The sequence below is a fragment of the Candida orthopsilosis genome, assembly GCF_000315875.1.
Source record: "Candida orthopsilosis Co 90-125, chromosome 1 draft sequence".
NCBI classification, from domain to species: Eukaryota; Fungi; Ascomycota; class Pichiomycetes; order Serinales; family Debaryomycetaceae; genus Lodderomyces; species Lodderomyces orthopsilosis.
The window spans coordinates 166,224-185,622 of NC_018292.1; the positions used below are offsets into that span (position 1 = coordinate 166,224).

The 19,399-nt window shown below is 39.0% G+C and overlaps 10 protein-coding genes and 1 non-coding gene across 11 annotated transcripts; 5 read left to right on the forward strand and 6 right to left on the reverse strand. All coding sequences in view use genetic code 12, as the record gives it.

The window, feature by feature from the left end:
* Positions 1 to 16: 16 nt before the first annotated feature.
* On the reverse strand, positions 17 to 934 carry CORT_0A00740 (Rpa43 protein; the record flags this gene model as incomplete). Its single annotated transcript, XM_003865858.1, has 1 exon — positions 17 to 934. The coding sequence occupies one exon, from the start codon at positions 932 to 934 to the stop codon at positions 17 to 19; it is 918 nt and encodes a 305-aa protein (XP_003865906.1).
* Positions 935 to 1,054: 120 nt separating this feature from the next.
* On the reverse strand, positions 1,055 to 1,978 carry CORT_0A00750 (hypothetical protein; the record flags this gene model as incomplete). Its single annotated transcript, XM_003865859.1, has 1 exon — positions 1,055 to 1,978. One exon carries the CDS (start codon positions 1,976 to 1,978, stop codon positions 1,055 to 1,057), a length of 924 nt encoding a protein of 307 aa, XP_003865907.1.
* Positions 1,979 to 2,408: 430 nt separating this feature from the next.
* CORT_0A00760 (Hda1 hypothetical proteinistone deacetylase) lies at positions 2,409 to 4,925 on the forward strand (the record flags this gene model as incomplete). Its single annotated transcript, XM_003865860.1, has 1 exon — positions 2,409 to 4,925. The coding sequence occupies one exon, from the start codon at positions 2,409 to 2,411 to the stop codon at positions 4,923 to 4,925; it is 2,517 nt and encodes an 838-aa protein (XP_003865908.1).
* A 432-nt stretch (positions 4,926 to 5,357) lies between these two features.
* On the forward strand, positions 5,358 to 6,563 carry CORT_0A00770 (hypothetical protein; the record flags this gene model as incomplete). Its single annotated transcript, XM_003865861.1, has 1 exon — positions 5,358 to 6,563. One exon carries the CDS (start codon positions 5,358 to 5,360, stop codon positions 6,561 to 6,563), a length of 1,206 nt encoding a protein of 401 aa, XP_003865909.1.
* Positions 6,564 to 6,608: 45 nt separating this feature from the next.
* On the reverse strand, positions 6,609 to 8,678 carry CORT_0A00780 (protein serine/threonine kinase; the record flags this gene model as incomplete). Its single annotated transcript, XM_003865862.1, has 1 exon — positions 6,609 to 8,678. One exon carries the CDS (start codon positions 8,676 to 8,678, stop codon positions 6,609 to 6,611), a length of 2,070 nt encoding a protein of 689 aa, XP_003865910.1.
* Positions 8,679 to 9,011: 333 nt separating this feature from the next.
* CORT_0A00790 (hypothetical protein) lies at positions 9,012 to 10,400 on the forward strand (the record flags this gene model as incomplete). The annotated part of the gene is made up of 1 exon (XM_003865863.1): positions 9,012 to 10,400. The coding sequence occupies one exon, from the start codon at positions 9,012 to 9,014 to the stop codon at positions 10,398 to 10,400; it is 1,389 nt and encodes a 462-aa protein (XP_003865911.1).
* Positions 10,401 to 12,116: 1,716 nt separating this feature from the next.
* CORT_0A00800 (Opt1 oligopeptide transporter) lies at positions 12,117 to 14,525 on the forward strand (the record flags this gene model as incomplete). The annotated part of the gene is made up of 1 exon (XM_003865864.1): positions 12,117 to 14,525. The coding sequence occupies one exon, from the start codon at positions 12,117 to 12,119 to the stop codon at positions 14,523 to 14,525; it is 2,409 nt and encodes an 802-aa protein (XP_003865912.1).
* Positions 14,526 to 14,919: 394 nt separating this feature from the next.
* CORT_0_Leu(AAG)_1 lies at positions 14,920 to 15,019 on the reverse strand. The gene has a single exon. It is a non-coding gene (tRNA).
* A 715-nt stretch (positions 15,020 to 15,734) lies between these two features.
* On the reverse strand, positions 15,735 to 16,472 carry CORT_0A00810 (Rsr1 RAS-related protein; the record flags this gene model as incomplete). Its single annotated transcript, XM_003865865.1, has 2 exons — positions 15,735 to 16,411; positions 16,466 to 16,472. The coding sequence occupies 2 exons, from the start codon at positions 16,470 to 16,472 to the stop codon at positions 15,735 to 15,737; spliced, it is 684 nt and encodes a 227-aa protein (XP_003865913.1).
* Positions 16,473 to 16,637: 165 nt separating this feature from the next.
* CORT_0A00820 (Sec11 protein) lies at positions 16,638 to 17,138 on the reverse strand (the record flags this gene model as incomplete). The annotated part of the gene is made up of 1 exon (XM_003865866.1): positions 16,638 to 17,138. The coding sequence occupies one exon, from the start codon at positions 17,136 to 17,138 to the stop codon at positions 16,638 to 16,640; it is 501 nt and encodes a 166-aa protein (XP_003865914.1).
* A 102-nt stretch (positions 17,139 to 17,240) lies between these two features.
* CORT_0A00830 (hypothetical protein) lies at positions 17,241 to 18,932 on the forward strand (the record flags this gene model as incomplete). Its single annotated transcript, XM_003865867.1, has 1 exon — positions 17,241 to 18,932. The coding sequence occupies one exon, from the start codon at positions 17,241 to 17,243 to the stop codon at positions 18,930 to 18,932; it is 1,692 nt and encodes a 563-aa protein (XP_003865915.1).
* Between the last annotated feature and the right edge of the window lie 467 nt (positions 18,933 to 19,399).

The window sequence follows — 19,399 nt, forward strand, 5'->3', positions numbered from 1 at the left end:
CTTTGTAAATAGTTATTTAATCGGATTCTACTTCATCTTCAGCTGAGTCGGACTTGTTTACAACTTGTTCATCTTCATTTTCATCTGCATCTTCACTTTCGTTGATGTAAGCAGGTAAATCTTCATTTTCATCTGGCTCAGCAAGCTCGGTTGTAGTGACAGTAGCACTGACTTCGTTATCATCATCATCATCGTTGTCGAATTTCTTGTGTTTACCGCTAGCTGTCACTTTTGAGCTAACCTTTTGTTCATAAACAGGCTGTGCGTTTCTCTCTTCACCAGGGCCAATCAATGTACCCTCAATACTGACAACACGTCCCGTGGTGTACACATTCTTCACAGTGAATTTTAATTTACCATCAACTTTTTGTCCATTTTCATCACTCCAGTAACCATAAATCTTTTTATCCCCTGTTTCTACTACTTCATCTTGCTGATTACTTGTAAAGCTCCAGCCCATGGGGATATTGTATTTCTTAATTGATGCATTGAAAACATCACAAATTAACAATCCCAAATGTGATGGTGTCTGAATGAAAATATCTCCTTCTAAAATGTCACCTACACTAGGACTCCAAATTAAGAATTGTACATCAACCCAGAGGAATGTGAATGGTGAAGACCCTTCTATTTTAGCGAGGTTTTGGTCTTGTGCTTCAGTTTCCAATTCTATATTTGAATAAGATAGTATGACACCTTTCAATTTTGGATGAAACCTCATGACCAATGGATCTAGATGTTGCTGTTTAATTCCTAGCACAGGGTCGTCATTGAATGCAGGCGCCAAAGAAACATAAAGCGAAGTCGAAACTGTTTTGAAGCATTCGGAAAGTTGGGTATCTGGGTTGACAGGGTTTTTGGACTTGACAGTCTTCAACCTCTTCGCAGGTACTGATTTGTGATGGTCTGTATTCTTTCTTTTCACGTCTGACATCTTACTATAAAGGCTCGTTGTTGGAGTATTTCGATCTAAATGTCTATGAAAGTCTACGTACTCTATTCGATGCTCATCCAGTTTTTGTGCACAATAAATTTTTTTTCTAAAGATGAGCTTTTATTCTTTTACACCCTTTACTACAATTGGAATCATACCTCCCGTAGGGATGGTGAATTTTCTATGTCCAATCACGGTGATAAAGGCTCTAATGGTGCCAGCATGTGAAGTGATACTGAGGATATCATTGCTGTCATTGTCAAAAATGTTTTGCAACACACTGTGAATCCTAGCAAATTGCTCGTATAATTGTTCTCTTCTTGGATTGACATACGCCTCAAATAGTTCATCTTCTTCTTCGAAATCTTCTGGGAAAACAAGATTGGGGAATTTAGACTGAAGTTGACTCTTAGTTGAGCGTTTGTGACATAAATGCAATCCAATAGTTTCTCTTAAATTTTCCACCACTAAAGGATTTGTATTGGGCCAAGTGATATTGTGGGTTTTGATCGACCTTTGAAGAGGAGAAACGTAAAAAGATTTTGGATGCGGTGCTCCCTTTTCCAATTGTCTTTTCCAAGCATCATGATTCTCCCAAGCCTGGTTGATTCCCAACTCCGTTAAATCTGCATCAGGACCCCAAGTAATTTCACCATCTGTACCTAGAAACCTCCACTTATTGTACCATTCCTCTTTGGAGTATTTTCGACCTGCAACGTTCGCCCACCCTTGTCCATGCCGGGCAAAGAAGATTAACTTGTATTGGACGTTAGAAGGTGCAGACGCGTTCAATTCATTTAACTCATTGATTATTGATTCCCATGGTTTTTCTATTCCAAACCTTTCCTCTGTGTATCTAAATTCCATATCGTTTGTGTTTGGATTCGATTGTTTGAAGAATCCTTGTTGTGGAGAAAACTTCCAAATGCATTGATCTGGGTTTGCAAAATACCGTTCGGCAATTAAACGATGATAAAGTGCGTCCTGGTCAAGATCACCATGTGCATCATGGTAGTCGTTACTATTGGGAATCAACAACGACATAAATGTGTAGTAGGCATAGTGAATGGTGAAAACGTTATGACTCAAACCTATCTCGGATTAAATATCGTAACAGTTATAGACTCGTGTGTCGTGTCTTCATATGTTGTGACATAAAGAATACGGTTTTGACAATAGAAAGAAAATTTTGTGTAAGGCTATGGAAAAGATTTCTAACGCAACTTAACCCCGACCGAGATAGATTGAGTGAGATTGAAAAATTATAATTCATATTAATTCATTAAAAAAAAAAAAAAAATAGTAAACATTCACAACCATCTCCAGGCTGCAAGTCAGTTGTTTATTACATTCGATAGGTACATTATCAAGCTAATCGAAAAGAATAGCTAATACGAGCTGATCCATAATCTAGTCTCACGCTCACTTTCATCAACGATTTACTAGATTCAGATTTACTTCGTTAAAGTTAGTTATGTCTGACGAGTTGAAAAAAGAATTTGCGTCTGAGAACGTGAAGTTAGATCCTGCTGCTGAACAAAAAATGGGTGCAAAGTCTGATGATGATTTAAACACTAGACAGAAGCTGGATAAGATTGAGGAAGATTCTGTTGCTGTTCCTGTCAAGCAAGAGGATGAACCAGAACCTGAAGCTGTTATACAAGATGAAAAAATTTCAAATGAAACTCCCATCAAGCAAGAAGTTAGCGAAGATCCAACCGATACAGAGCAACCTCCTTTAAAAAAGGCTAAGCTTGAAGATGATGATGTTGAACAAGAAAATGGCTCCAATGGAGTCAATGGGTCTGCTGCTCACAACGAGCTTCGCATAGTCAAATCTCAACTGCGTCCAATTGTTGTCGTTCCACCAGCTAAACCAGAATTGTTTTACATACCATTGAAAACTGGATTGGTATATGATGTGAGAATGAGATACCATGCTAAGATCTTCACATCATATTTTGAGTATACTGACCCTCATCCTGAGGATCCTCGTCGTATATATCGAATTTACAAGAAACTAGTAGAAGCTGGTTTGGTGCAAGATTATTCTTTATCAGGGATTGATGAGTTGGGTCCATATATGCAAAAAATTCCCATAAGAGAAGCATTAGCAGATGAGATATTGGAAGTTCATTCAGAAGAGCACTTGAAGCATATACAATCCACTGAAACAATGACTAAGGATGAATTGTTGAAGGAAACAGCCAATGGCGATTCCATATATGTTAACAATGACTCCTTCTTCTCGGCCAAGTTGTCTTGTGGTGGAGCCATTGAGGCTTGTAAAGCTGTGGTGGAAGGAAGAGTCAAAAACTCACTTGCTGCTGTTAGACCGCCGGGGCACCATGCTGAGCCAGATTCTCCTGGTGGTTTCTGCTTGTTTAGTAATGTTGCTGTTGCTGCCAAGAACATTCTCAAGTCCTATCCCGAATCGGTACGAAGAATAGTTGTTCTCGATTGGGATATTCACCATGGTAACGGTACCCAAAAGGCATTTTATGACGATCCAAGAGTTCTATACATTTCGCTACACAGGTATGAAAATGGTAAATTTTATCCAGGGACTAAATATGGTGGAGCGGATCAAGTTGGTGAAGGTGCAGGAGAGGGTTTCAATTTGAATATTCCTTGGAGATCACATGGAATGCACGATGGTGATTACGTGTATGCATTTAATAAGGTCATTATTCCCGTCATGTTGGAATACGATCCAGATTTGATCATTGTCAGCTCTGGTTTTGATGCCGCTGATGGAGATGTGATTGGTGCCTGTCATGTGAGTCCAGCAGGATATGGATACATGACACACTTGTTGAAAGCCATAGCTAGGGGGAAATTGGCAGTAATTCTTGAAGGTGGTTACAATTTGACCTCAATTAGTAATAGTGCTTTAGCAGTGGCGAAAGTATTACTTGGTGAGCCACCAGAAAACACCATAAAAAAGCAGCCTCATGGTGATGCAATTGAGGTTATCGACGAGGTCACGAAAATACAGTCCAAATATTGGAAATGTTTAAAAGCAGGAGTACCCAAGACCTCGTTTGATGATGTATATGATTTACCCGATCTCGATAAAGAAAGGTACAAGTTGACCAACATATCAGACCCAATACGATCTTATCAAAACAATGAGGCTTACTTCAAAAAGCAATTCATCAACTTACCAATAATAAATCACGACAAGGGAGATAAAAAGAATGCCAACTTTACCTGTGACTTGCCCCAGCAAGTAGATGAGTTGATCATGGCTAGTCGAGACATCTATGATTGTACATCGATTGTATTCACTATACACGACCCACCAGAGATATGGGCAAACATCAACCCAACAACAGGAATCATAGAAAGTAACTCATCTATACTATTGGAACAACCATTGTTTCAAATCATGGATAAAGTGGAGAAAGAAAGGGATAGTGAAAACAAAGACAAAATTGGTTACATCGATATCAATGTCCCTTCTTTCCAGTTACCAATCCCTGGATTATCAACCACTTATGAATCATCATACAACCCAACTATTTTTGCTCAAGAAGTGCTTTTGTACATTTGGGATAACTACATTTCATTCTTTACCAAGTTGAAGAAATTGGTATTTGTTGGGTTTGGAGACTCATATCAAAGTATAGTGCACTTATTTAGTAAGCGTCCATCAGCTGATATCAAAAGTTTGGTTAAATTCACCATCGCTTATGTCAATAGAACCCCATTGAAGCCTATAAACCCAGTCATGGATGAAAGTATGGTTGATTGGTTTTATCACAATTCAACAATCTTTACCAGCAATTTAAATTCCTGTTGGAGTAATTCTGGCAATGGCTCATCTAGTGATTCTAATGGAGATGATTTAAAGCGACCAAGAAGAAAATTCGGCCGAGTATTGAAAGCTAGGGGAGACGGGTTATTTGATGTGATCAATGAAAAATTCGATGAGGGGGTCGACAACATTTTGGATAGTATAGAGGACTACTCAAGTTCCGAGGAGTAAAATGAGAAGCCTATGTCATTGGATTAGATATAGTGGGTTGTGTTTTTAGTTTCATGAAATAAACTTTAGTGTCGGATTTAATGTCAGATAAAGTTTGGGGAAATTAAATATTGTTCCGAGGTCCAACAAATATACTTCTTACCCAAAATTACAAAAACCGAGGTGCTTCGGATGAAAAGTTTACTTTATTCTTAATGCTAGTTTCTGTATACCCTAGCGGCATGATCTACTCGGGTATGAATTATATGAAATAGTGAAGTTAAGTGTATTCTTTGGCTCTATAGCTTGTAAAGAAAAATCACAGTCCTGAATGTTTATGTGCATAGTTCTGATTTTGTGGTTTCCCCCACATATCATTATTTGATATAAAACAAACTGTTGAAGACAAAATAGAGCATTCCTCTAGATTGTATCACTAATCCACTCTACTCAATGTCATTCACACTCGAGAAGAAACAAACCAAAGCCCACCCAGTTAGAGCCAAAGGCGCTACATTACTCGCCGAAGATGCCAATAACTTGACAATTGTATACAACAAATACAAATCAAATTGTCCACGTCCAAAGCCTCAATCTCAATTAACATACAATCTCGTATTTTGTCATGGAACAGGATTCAATAAATCAATTTGGAACTATCATATCAAGAAGTTATTCCAGCTCTCACAATCGTTGCAAGTTCCATGGTTTTTGGACACTGTGATTAGTGTCGATGCTGTTGGACATGGTGATTCGAGTTTAGCCAATTTGGACAAATTGGGTCCTGTGTATACTTGGGATGATGGAGCAAGAGATGTGATTGAAGTTGTCCAACATGAAATTCGTAGTACTGGTGATTTTAAAAACGATTCCAATTCAAGAACGGTTATTATTGGCCATTCAATGGGTGGGTTTATTGCCACGTATGCCGCATATTTAGAGTGTACTTTGTTTGATTCAGTTATTGCTGTTGAACCGGTCTTGTACGGTACCCCGGATAATGCCGCTATATATATGAAATTGTTCAAAAAGATTTCTGGACTCATTTTGGATACATTCGACACAGAAGAGGATGCTAGATACTTTTTCGAAAAGTTTTCCTTCACAAAGTTACATAATCCAGAAGTGTTGAACGATTACATGGCTGATGAAATCTACAAGACCAAGAATGAAGAAGGTAAAGAAGTATACAAAATCAAATGCTTGAAAAACCTTCAAGTTGCAGCTTATTTGGGGTCAATGATGTCGCTTCGTAAAGGTATGTTGGCATTACCTGAATTGAGAGTACCATTTTTGCATGTTATTGGATCTAAAGCTAGATGGAACCCACCGGAGAGTATCTCATGGGTTAGAGGTGCGGTTAATCCAAAGTTTTTTGCTGGTGGAGTTGATATTATAAATGGTGAACATTTAGTCAATGGTGAAAAACCGGATGAAGTTGTTGAGATAATCAAGGATTTCTTGACAAAAAGAAACGAGGTGTTGGATAAAGAGAAATCGAATATTCCTGAAGTTTCATTAAAAGGAGACACTGCTGCCTTACGTGAGCAAGAGTTTGGTAAGTTATTGAAAGGAGATCTTCAGGATATTTATGGGTATGAGCTTGCAATGCACGTACCCTTTGATCTTACTTTGAACAAGACTAATAGTAAATTGTGATGGTGATCCATTGCAAAGTGTATATTTTAGATATCACTATAAACTTTAGACATAATTGGGGAATCTCTTTGAAAATTGCTTCTCTAGGTCATCTATATCTGGTATTGATAAGTCGCTACCGGTACTCAACCTACGAGTTGGTTGACCTGCCTTGAGAAAGGTTGGTTTCTTTGGCTTGGTCGGGGGCGGCTTCTTGTGATAGTGGTCGGGCTTTGATTTAAATGAGGGAGTAGTATGGGATTTGTGCTTTTGCAAACTCTTTTTTGGCGGAGCCGGCGATTTGACATGCTCAGGGGTGGGCGATTTATGTTGTCTTGATGTTGATAAATTAACTGGAACCTTAGGAGGTGCCAACTTTTTCACTGGTGGCTTTTTCGTGTAAGGAGACTCATTGATTGAATCAATATCGTCCACCACATTCTTATCAGTGAATCGTCCATAGCCCAGTGCAGTTTTATGAACTTGTTGTGATTCGCTCTGAGCAAGTAATGCCTGCATTCGTTTTTGAATCAGTTTCTCCTTTTCTGCTGTTTCTTCTGAGGTTACAGGCTTTAGTTTCTCATCTGATGATCTTCGACTTCCAGTTAATATTTGTTTAAGACTCTTCCTTCTGCTGCTATAGTCAGAGGCGCCTGTGTTGTTGGCGCTGATACTTCCTCCTGTGCTAATCCTTCTCAAGGTATTGCTTCCACCAGTACTGATTCTTCTCAAGCTATTCCAAGCTGACTTCACACCACTATCATGACTCTCACTTTCCTTGTTTTTCAAAAACTCCATAGTGTCCTCTGTTTCACCCAAGTCTGTAGTTTCATAACCTCTGGCAAGTTCCTGCTTGACTTTGTCTTGAATTGATGGTGTCGATTTGTTTCCCTGTGAGTAAATTTTGGATTTATGGCCATTGTCATAATATGCACTGAGTGGACGCGCTATTGACCGTTTTGGTTCCAGCTCAAATGGGGATGATATTGTTTTCGTGTCCAATTTCTTCATGAACTTTGTTTTATCAATAGCTGCAAAAGCATCAACTGGCTTGTTTGCTTTATTTTCGAGTTTGGTAGTGTTCTGTTGTGGGGGGCTCACGGACTTTCTGATCTCTGAAGCAACAGGTTTCTTCACTTCGGCTGGTGCTAGCAAGATGCTAGCTGGTATAACATTTGGCACCTTGGTTTCTCCCCTCATTTGGCACAATTCTCCCAACAATTGAACGGCATTTGGTCTACGCCTTGGGTCTGCACGTAGGCAAACTTTGATGACGTTCTTCAATCTAGGTGAAAACATCAGCCCTGGCTGGTCTTTGAATCTCAATGTCTCCGAGCAGTTCAATACAGCTCTTTCCAAATCTTGCAAGCTTGACTGGTTGGGCAGCTCAAACGGTGTGGTGTAGTAGCACAATTTGTACAAAAAGATTCCCAACGCCCAAATGTCCAGTTTATCATCTATAGGGAATCCTTTTGTTAGGTCAATCATTTCCGGTGCTCTATATTGTGGGGTTGTATGTTGCATCAAATCATCTTTCATTAATTGTAGCTCCTGTGGGTTTTTTGGTGGTGCCATGTAGTTCACTGACGACCCAAAATCACATAACTTAAACACATGGTTGGAATCAATTAAGACATTTTCTATCTTGATATCCCGGTGTATAAGTGGAGGTCGTAAATGATGACACATGGCAACACCAATTGTCACTTGGTACATTATGTCTACAATCTCCTTCTCGGTTAACTTATTGACTAGTCTTGTATTCATAAAATCAATTAATCCGTTGTTTTCACAATACTCCATTAGCAATAACACTTCATATTGTTGTTGTTGTTGGTGGCTAGGTTCATTTAATCGAGCTGCATGTGAATCAATATACGACACAATATGTTTGTTTCCTCGTAGCCTTCGCATAGCATCCACCTCTTGACGAAGGAGACTCAATTGCCATTTACTTGGAACCACAACCCGTTTCAAACAAGCAGTGTGGGATCCATGGAATGCAGGTTCAATATGACAAGTGTACACATGAGCAAACCCACCAGCTGATATGTATTTGATGATCGAGATCTGATGTGATCCAACGACTAGTTTTGTTCCTGGTTGGTATGCACCAGGTGGAGGTGGTGGTGCCATTATCCTGTTGTCTATAAGAAAGATTGGTTGGATTGAACTATTTGATTTGTGTTGAAAGATGTTGAACAAAACTCAAGAAAAAAAAGTAAACAAAAAATGAATGATCCAGAGTGGAATTCGTGGCAGTATCCAAAGATGTAGTGAGACGGGATAACCAGAGAAAGAGAATGGTTGGACGGTTGGAATAAGGATAAATCGGGATAGAAAATGTAGTGCACTTGAGTGATTAGCCTCTCTACGTTCACTCCCGTTGGCCTCACAACTGCGCATCGATATTTCACCAGATTTTCTTTTTTTCAAGATTACTGCAAAATCTCTTCCCTCATCGACCCGATGAAGTTATACTTTGACGCAGAAAAGTTCCTCAAATACAACGATGGCAGTCTCCAGAAACGGATCTTCAATGACAAACATATCAACAACCCAAAACACGTATACGCATTGGTCTATTCCACCATAAAGTACAATGAGTACATACAACAAATCATAAAAAAGTCCAAGATACAAAAAGAACTAAAAACAAAGATCAGCAATGAGTTGTTGTCATTGTTGGTACATGATTTGATATTTAGTTCTAGAGGTAGAATTGAGAGTGGAAAGCACCCAATCAAGGAGGCAGTGTTAGCTCACAAGACTAGATTACAAGCGGAATTCATAAAGTTGAAGTTGAAATACAAAGTCAAGTCCGTTCAGCAATTACCCACTAAGGATAACGATGATGAAACACCGGTAAGATGGTTCAGGATAAACTCAATCAAGATCGACCCAGAAAGGTTCTTCAAAAAACATGCATTTTTTTCCAAATTGCAACCAGTCAACAGTTTTCAAGATCTAACGGAACCTGGATTCATTTACGCCGATGATCATATTCCGAACTTGTACGGTATTCATCCAAAAGAAAAACTATCATTGACGGAGGCTTACAGATTAGGTGAAGTGATAATCCAAGATCGCGCATCTTGTTTTCCAGCACATATCTTGAACCATAACAAAGAACATGTCAAGATCATTGATGCTTGTGCAGCACCTGGGAATAAAACCTCACATGCAGCATCCTACCTTCCTCATGATGAGAAGTCTGTTATCTATGGGGTTGAAAGAGATGAGAAACGAGTAGGTATACTACGCAAGATGAGTGAACGGGCCCTTGGGAAAAGCAAAAAGAAATTGATTCAAGTATTGCACAATGATTTTACAAAGATTAACCCAGAAGATTTCCCTGACGTTACTGGTCTCATTGTTGATCCTTCATGTAGTGGGTCTGGTATTTTCGGTAGAGCATCAGATGAGGAAGAGAGCAACGACCAAAGACTTGAAAAATTGGCATCATTCCAAGTGATTATTATGAAACATGCATTGTCGTTTCCAAATGCTCGCAAGGTTGTGTATTCCACATGCTCAATACATGCTGAAGAAAACGAGAGGGTAGTGATTGATTTGCTCTCTGATCCACAAGTGCAAGCTCAAGGTTGGAAATTGGCTTCCAGGGAAGAAGTACTTCCGACTTGGGAAAGAAGAGGTATTGAGTCAGAATTTGTTGCCTTATCCAGAGACGCTGAGGTTTGTAAACAATTGGCAAGTGGATGTGTTAGGTCCTCTCCAAAAGAAGATGGGGGTATCGGGTTTTTCGCTGCTTGTTTTGTTAGGGATGCAAAAGAGGTTAGAGCTAAAGAGGAAGCAGGAGATGAAGAGGATGAAGAACAGTGGGCCGGATTTGAGTAGTGTGGGTTAGGAGAGTTACAAGGTTCGTACGATAAAATGCTTTCGGTTTTATACTTGCGTGCACGTGATTCTAGTATTCACTCAATTTTGGGTGTTTTGATCTTTTTATATATACCATTATACGTCAATTGACTTTATTTTGTTTCAATAAGTATAACATCATCCTACCATCTGTCAGCTTTGTATACACATTACTAGACAAAACTTCAACAATGCAAACTGAAGTTGGCATCGCATTACTTACTACAATAAAGCAACACATAAATTTCATTTCCTTGTTGAAAACAGAGCACAAGATCCTTTCACAACGTTTACAGTTGAGTAATCTTGGCTACTTATTAAAGGATTTCCTTGGCTACAAACAATGCTGGTCTTCAAACAGGGGTCCACAACAATAAGGTTATTCGTAGTTACTCTTATGAGTGGTTACAAAAATAGGCAGACATGCAGAAACCTCCAATTTGTGTTGGGTGATTAGGAAATCAAGGAAGTGTTGTGTTGATTTAGTATCGTAAAGAGTGGGTGGCATCAAAAGATGAACCACACATTGATGTGGATCAATAGGAGTTCTTTTTTTAGTCATAGGTCCCACATTGATAAGCAAAATTTTAATTGTTAATGTCGTAAGAATTAAAATGTCTCTCCTTCATTAAATTTGTGTAATGAAATCTAAAAATGGCTCCATATACTTTTTGTGTAAACTGATAATAAATTTCTTTTTCCTTTTTTTCGTGCCGTACGATTAAATGGATTTTTAAAGTAGTATGACATATTCTTCTCTATTTTTTATACGTCAAAGATTAGTCTGAACTTAAGACACAAAGCCCTGCAACAACACAATATGGAGGAGGAAGAGGAAGGGAAGGAAATAGATTATATTGATGCCGTTTGTATGCCTTAATGCAACGGCCCTTTTTTTTAGTCACTCCGCTGATTTTCAAAATGTTGGCTAGTTTCATCCAAAATGCCTTACGATTACTCACGCCTGTTTAGCCCATGCAGTTTATACTTTTACTAAGACGGGTCTAATGGAGAATATGTCTGGTACTTTTCTCTAAAGGTGCACCGCTATTATTGTATATATTCCCATCAGAAGGTTCGTGAAACCACACCAAATAGAGAAAGGTTAGGCATCTCGTGTGCAGCAGATAAAACACGCATAACTGTAAAGTACAATATCTCACAAATATGAATTACATGTAGCTTTCGGACGAAGAGAAAATGGTTCCAAACGGTATCAAACGGTTCTCGAGTCTCTCCTCTTTTCGTCTTGTGCCGTGGTAAAAGAAACACGGTCTGGCGGGGGGAGGGTGCACAAGAAGATAAATCAATCTAATTGTTTCTCCAATGTATGTCAACTAATTAATCCCTCCGCACCCGGAAATATTTTTGATTACTCTCATATACAAAATTTCATTTTCTTCTATTGTTAAAATGATCGGCCATAGACGAAACAAATTGTAAGACACAAAACTAATAAAATTTTAAACGCATTTGCAGCCTCAAACAATAAACAAATTAAACACAATCAAATTAACTTTTATGCTTTTATTATTACACCTTTGATAAGTACGTCCTAGATAAACACGTATAAATCGTCTGTCCAAGAAAATTTTTTTGATTTCACATCTTTTTCTTAACTCTACACTCTCCAGATTTTTTGCAACTACATTTATCCATTCTTGACTACGCATTTAAACTAGGTTCATAAAAGTCATGGAGAAGATCAAAAATATGTTGGTCCGCGGTGGTCGGATCGTTGAAAACGAGCTTGGTTCGGAACACGCTAATCACGATTTGAATGAAAAAGCAGCTGAAATTGCATCACAAGAAGTTGCCAATGATGATTTTGAAGCCGATAGAAAAATCGTTGATTTGGATCTAGTGGTTTCGAAATCACAAGAGTTTGACCCTGTTACGTCACGTTTGGTCGATGATATTATTAACGATGATTATGCAGCAGTTCACGTGGAAGATGATTCACCATATCCAGAGGTGAGAGCAGCTGTCCCAAGCTCGGATGATTATGATATGCCACAAGCGACAATCCGAGCATGGACACTTGGCTTGATCTTAACCACCATTGGATCAGCAATGAACATGTACTTTTCCCTTCATCAACCTACAATAACAATCACTACATTAGTTACATCTATTTTGGCTTATCCTATGGGAAGATTTTGGGCCTGGTGTTGTCCCAACTGGAAAATATTTGGTATTCCGTTGAACCCGGGACCATTCAACTTAAAAGAGCATGCAGTGATTACGATTATGGCGAATGCTTCTTTTAACAGTGGACCTGCCTACTCAACGGATATCTTGGTCTCAATGAACAAGTTTTATGGTATTGACTTTGGTGTTGGGTTTGCCCTTGTTTGTACACTTGCCACCAATATGATTGGATTTTCGATGGGTGGTTTGATCAGAAGAGTGGTTGTCGATAGTCCATCAGCAATCTGGCCACAAAATTTGGTTACTTGTACCTTCCTCACAAATATGCACATTAACGAGAATCATCCAGCAAACGGTTGGAAAATATCACGTCTTGCATTTTTCTTGACAGTTTTCATTGTTGGTTTTTTCTACTACTGGTTCCCCGGATATATTTTTACTGCCTTATCAAACTTTTCGTGGATAACTTGGATTCGCCCTAACAATGTCACAATCAACCAAATTTTTGGATCAACTTCGGGTTTGGGTATGTTCCCTAATTCCTTTTCCTTTGACTGGAACCAAATTGCTGGTTACTTTGGTTCACCATTGATTCCACCTGCTGGTACTATTGGTACAATATTTCTTTCGATGGTTCTCATATTTTGGGTGGTTGTTCCAGCTATTTCATTTACCAACACTTGGTATGGTGATTACTTGCCAATCTCATCTTCGGGATCTTACGACAGAAAACAACAAACATATAATGTCACTAGAATCGTGGACTCTAAGACATTAACTTTCAAAAAAGAAGAGTATGAAAAGTATTCACCATTGTTTTTGTCAACCACATTCGCCATCTCTTATGGCTTATCTTTTGCTGCCATCTTGGCAACTGTTGTTCACACTGTTTTGTTCCATGGTCAAGAAATCATCAATCAATTCAAACTTAAAGAGAAGCCAGATGTTCACAATAGGCTAATGGCTCGTTACAAAAGAGTTCCTGAATGGTGGTTCTTAATCTCGTTCTTGGTCTTTTTTGCCATGTCAATTGCCACTGTCAGAGCTTGGGATACAGAAATGCCAGTGTGGGCCTTGATTGTGGCTCTTCTTATTGCCATCTTCTTTTTACTTCCTGTTTCTGTCATCTTTGCTAGAACTAACATTAGTGTTGGTTTGAATGTTGTTACTGAATTCATTGTCGGTTACATGCTTCCAGGTAGGCCAATTGCCATGATGTTTTTCAAAACTTTCGGTTACATCACCAATAATCAGGCTGTTACTTTTGCTCAAGATATGAAATTGGGTCATTATATGAAGATCTCTCCTTACAACATGTTCTTTTCGCAATTCACTGCTGCTATTTGGTCTTGTTTTGTTCAAATTGGTGTTATGAGATGGGCTTATGGTGCAATTGACAAATTATGTGAAGCTGATCAACCGTCAAAATTCACTTGTCCTGGAGCTAAAGTGTTCTTCAATGCATCGATCATTTGGGGTGTCATTGGACCACAACGTCAATTTTCTCATGGACAATTGTATTATGGAACATTGTATTTCTTCATCATTGGTGCAATTCTTCCAGTCATCAGTTGGTTAATTTTGAAAAAATACCCAAACAGTGTACTCAAGTACTTGCACTGGCCTGTGTTCTTTTCTGGTACCGGTTACATTCCACCAGCAACACCATTCAACTATACCTCGTATTGCCTTGTTGGCTTATTCTTTGGTTGGTGGGTCAAGAAGAAGTTTTTCCACTGGTGGACCAAGTACAACTATTCTTTGTCTGCTGGATTGGATATTGGGTTAGCTTGGAGTCTTTTGATTATTTCATTGGCCATGGGTTTGACACAAACCGATTTCCCAAGTTGGTGGGGAAACAATGTCGTTAATGGAACTCTTGACACCAATGTGTCGACAAATATTAGAAAGCTTTTGAAAGATGGGGAAACTTTTGGACCATCGACGTGGTAGTTTAATTTAGGGGTAGATAGGTAAATGTTTATTTTTCAGGCGTAAATCGAACCTTGATTGGGGGAGGGGGGGTTATTTTAGTGAGGCGAAATAGCACTCTCGGTAGTTATAGAGTTGCGAAAGTTGGTAGAGTTAGAACCAACTGAATAGCAGTCCCGCGTAGTCTTTAGTTGAATTGGATCGGACTTCATTCACTTCATTTCTCGGTACGAGCTTGCTACTTTTTATCACTAAAGCAATAGCGTGCTCAATTGATGAGAATATTTTGATCGAGACGGAACGACATGACTCAAAATCAATCAAGATGTATATATTTTTGTTTACATTGTCTGGCAAAAAATAGAACAAGTCTTTTCTGTTTACATATTAAAGAGAAAAAAATACCAAAAAATAATGTAGCCGACGAGATTTGAACTCGCGCATCCGAAGATACCAGGAAAGTATGGTAAAGTTTTGACCTTACCCTGGCGCCTTAACCGCTCGGCCACGGCTACTTATTTGTTGACAAACTTGGGTTTTGCTCTAATAAACAACCTATAAATTTAGATGAAATATACTATTAGTAGGTATAAATGAGATACCATGTAACCTGCTGTATTTAGAGCCCCATTCAGTTTTCTTCTTGAAAAGTTTAATAGTATTTACGTGTCTTCATTGTAGTTGTTGCCATATGAAAGTAGTTTACTTCAGTGGATGATCTTCTCCTCTTTCTAGCGAAGTATATTTCTTTATATCTTCGACTATCGTTTGGTGGTTCTAGTTCCGCAATGACATGTCCCGTGTCTTAGCGTCGCCGATTGACAGCAAAGTATTGATTGGTGTTGCTGTCTCTATCGGTATCTTGATGTAAAGATGAGACGCACACCTCATGATAAGTTTGCTCAAAGACAAGATTTTTCCGCTTTTGAAATCTTTGTTGCTTTATGCTTAATTTAGTTCAAATTGTTGCAAAAAAAATACAAACACTACATTCTTGCGAATTAATCAATTTCCGTTACTAGAAACTGCAGACACAAACGCATCCACATCTCATCTCATTTATTGACCTACTGATTGGCTTTTGGATATTCATAAAAGTGTACTTAATTATCAACGACAGGACGTAAACATAGTCAATTCCCTACAACATACATAATGTCGAGAAAAAATCGCGGCAAGCCCTGAAGAGGCACCCTAAATTACCTAATTAAAATAACACTATTTAATTTTCTACATAATGGTACAACACTTGCTACCGGAGCTACTCTTGTTTTCCTTGGTCGATTGATTTTCTCTTGCCTTTGCTGGTTCCACCTTTTTTGGCTGCTCAGCTTCAGGTTGATTTGAAACTGGTTGTTCCACTTTTTGCTTTTCCTTTTGTTGCTTTTTCTCAGCACTGATGGCTGCTTCTTTCCTCATTATTTGTCTAACCACGTCAATGAATGCTTCATCAACATTCGTCTTGTACATGGCACTTGTTTCATAAAATGGCACTAACCCCCAATCCTGACTTACCTTCACCCCATCCTCTATGCTCAAAACTCTATCTTCTTCCAAGTCACATTTATTTCCCACCAATACCATGGGGACATTATCGCTGTCCTTGATTCTCAACACTTGCTCGCGCAAGGCTAAAAGTTCCTTCAACGAGTTTTCGTCAGTAACCGAGTACACTAATAAAAACCCTTTCCCACTTTTTATGTACAATTCCCTCATGGCTGTAAATTGAGCTACACCGGCTGTATCCAATATTTCCAAATCACATGCACGACCGTCAACTTCTATCTGCTTCCTATAAGAATCCTCAATCGTTGGATCATAGCTTTCAATGTATACACCTTGTACAAACTGCACGGTTATAGAAGATTTCCCTACACCACCGGCACCTAGAACAACAATCTTGTAATCTGAGGCAAGTTAGTAAGAAGCTTTTTTCTTGGAGTTTCATTGATCAAACATACCTCTCATTTGCTATAGAGTCTTGTCGTTGTATTGATTTTTTGTTTACATTTTTTTTTTAATTTTTTCCTCCAGTTTTTGACGATTAGACGAAAACTAACATTGAAAGAGATAATTGCAACTACACCGAGGAACATAGGATATAAACGTACAGATTTTCGGGGGTTGCTTTAACTACTCTCCACTTATTAACGACGAGATACCCAATAAACCAAGTAGTCCAAATTTGAAATACTGGTTTTCGCTAATTAAAATAGTGATGTACCCAATGAATGGCAAGTATGCTTTGACTGTTCCCACGAGGTCATTCTTCTGATTAAGATAGCTCTGCTTTTTCGCGTACAATGACAAATCGTCAACAGCATTGTTATCACCTTTGGTCAACAACAATTGTTTCTCCAGATTATGATGTTCTCTCAACACACGATGGACAATTGGAATACTCTTCCCTTCAATCTCGTAAACAACGATATCACCAACCTTTTGCCTTTGATCTCTGTTCCATAAGAATAATATATCGCCTCTTTGGAAAGCAGGCTCCATTGATCCCGATAAGACAACAACAATTGGCGAATGCAGGTTTGCCACTACCGACAAGGTCTTCCATAGCATAAAAGCAGAAGAAAAGACATACGCGAGTGATAAGAACTGAGTGATTTGTTGGCGGAGATTCATGATGGGGCAAAACCTTTTGATACGTGTAAATAAGAGAAATAAAAATTTGGAAAAATTGTTTTGCGTTGTTCTAAATTCTTTATCAAACAACTAAAGGATAGCATGGTATCAACAGACTCCCCTGAACCCAAAGAACCAAGAGGGAACACAAATCCACCTCCAACAAGGCGAACGCCATCTCTAAGGACAGCTATATCAAATGCGGTAGATACGCCTCCCAAAATATTGACAAATACCAGGCCCCAAATGTCATCCATTCAGCAACCAGTTTCCCAAGATCAACATTCCAATGTTCCTACACGAAATGCAAGCGTGTCTTTTAATCAAACTGAATCACAAGAGCGTTTGCGTAGATTTACCATCTCGTCACAGCCATCTTCTACAAATGTAGCTTTACAGGAGAACAATTTTGAACCATCATCATCAAACACGCCTTCTAGACAAACGTCATTAAAGAAAAAGAATAACGACGCACTTTCTTTCAACGTGAAACCGGCAGTCCCGGCGCGCGAGCTTACTCCAAAACTCGACGAAAGTGTTCCAGCTCGGTTGAATACTCCAAGCCCCACACACGTGGAAAACTATGCCAATGCATCAACCTTATCGCCAAATTCAAACACAGCAGTTCCAATAAAAATTACAGGCACCGGAAGTAATAGCTCGTCTCGGAGAAATTCTCTTAAAAAAGCCGGAAAGACAATAGTGGCTTCTCCAGTCGGTCCTCCTGTACCATTTCAGGAGTATCTTTCCAAGGAGGATGACGGAAAGTTCCATATCTTGTTGGCATGCACTGGGTCCGTTGCTACAATCAAGATACCATTAATCATTGACAAATTGTTTCAGCTATTTGGCACATCTAAGATTTCGATCCAGTTGATTGTGACAAAAGCTGCTAGTCATTTCTTGAAAGGTTCAAAAATTAACGCTGATGTTAAAATATGGAGAGACGAGGATGAATGGGCAAACTATAATGAAGCTACAACAATTAGTTCAACTCAGAATCAATCTACAAAGCCCAAGACTCCGTTTGACAAGTTGATTCTTCATAATGAATTACGGAAATGGGCAGATATTATGTTGGTTGCACCGTTGTCGGCAAACACATTGGCAAAAATCTCCAATGGTATTGCTGATAACTTGCTAACGTCAATCATCAGGTCTTGGGCACCGTCAACATCACAACAAGTTAAAAAGCCCATTATTGTCGCTCCTGCGATGAATACGTTCATGTACACCCATCCAATGACGGCAAAACAAATAGCGACCATCACTTCTCCGGAATTTGGTATTGAAGTGCTAAAGCCAGTTGAAAAAGTGTTGGTTTGTGGTGACATTGGAATGGGAGGAATGAGAGATTGGGTGGATGTGGTGGATATATTGAGAAGGAGAATATTGACAATTGAGGCTGAAAATAAGGAAATCAGCGACAGGAGTGTCGCTATTGAGGAGGAGGAGGAGGGAGAAGAAGAAGAAGAAGAAGGAGATGATGAAGATGAAGATGAAGATGAAGAAGAGGACGACAATGATGACGATGACGATGACGATGATGATGATGACGAGGACGACCATAACGAGAGTGAGGCCCATATAGTCACATCCTCGTCTCGAGTCCAGCCAGAACACGACGAGTTAGAGCTAAGTCATGACGAGGAGGGCAATGAGGAGATGATATTTGAAATCACAGATCAAGACCTTAGTGACAATGAGTCCGACCCTGACTCCAATTTGTCTCCTACTTCGTCGCATCGTCATCAAAAAATCACTATTCCTAAGGAAACACAAAATATTATTTAAATTTAAAATGAATGAGTCTGTTTTGACATACATTAATTCCATGTAGTCATATCCGGCCAACGGCAGAGCAACTTCAGCGCAAGGTCAACTTCATTCGATACAAATGTAAAAACTATCTCTCATAAAGCAGTCTTTTAAATTACGCTATACACATTACACATTTGATCTGAGCGAGGTTACTGCATCTAATGGGTACCTAGCATGGACACTACTAACCGGTTCCAATGCTTCACCTAGATTGATCTTTTCAGGAACAAGAGATCCACCCAATGCAATTCTTTCCTTCTCCTCTTTCTCCATTGTCTTGTGCAAGTTAAAGAATTGAATAAACATGACAACACCAGCCAAGAACGCAACTCCACCAATGACACTAAACACAATCACCAAATGAGGATCTGTCAAAGCAGGAGTAACTGCCAAACTAATTGCAGCACTGATTGCTGATGTGAATAAGAACAATGCAGTGG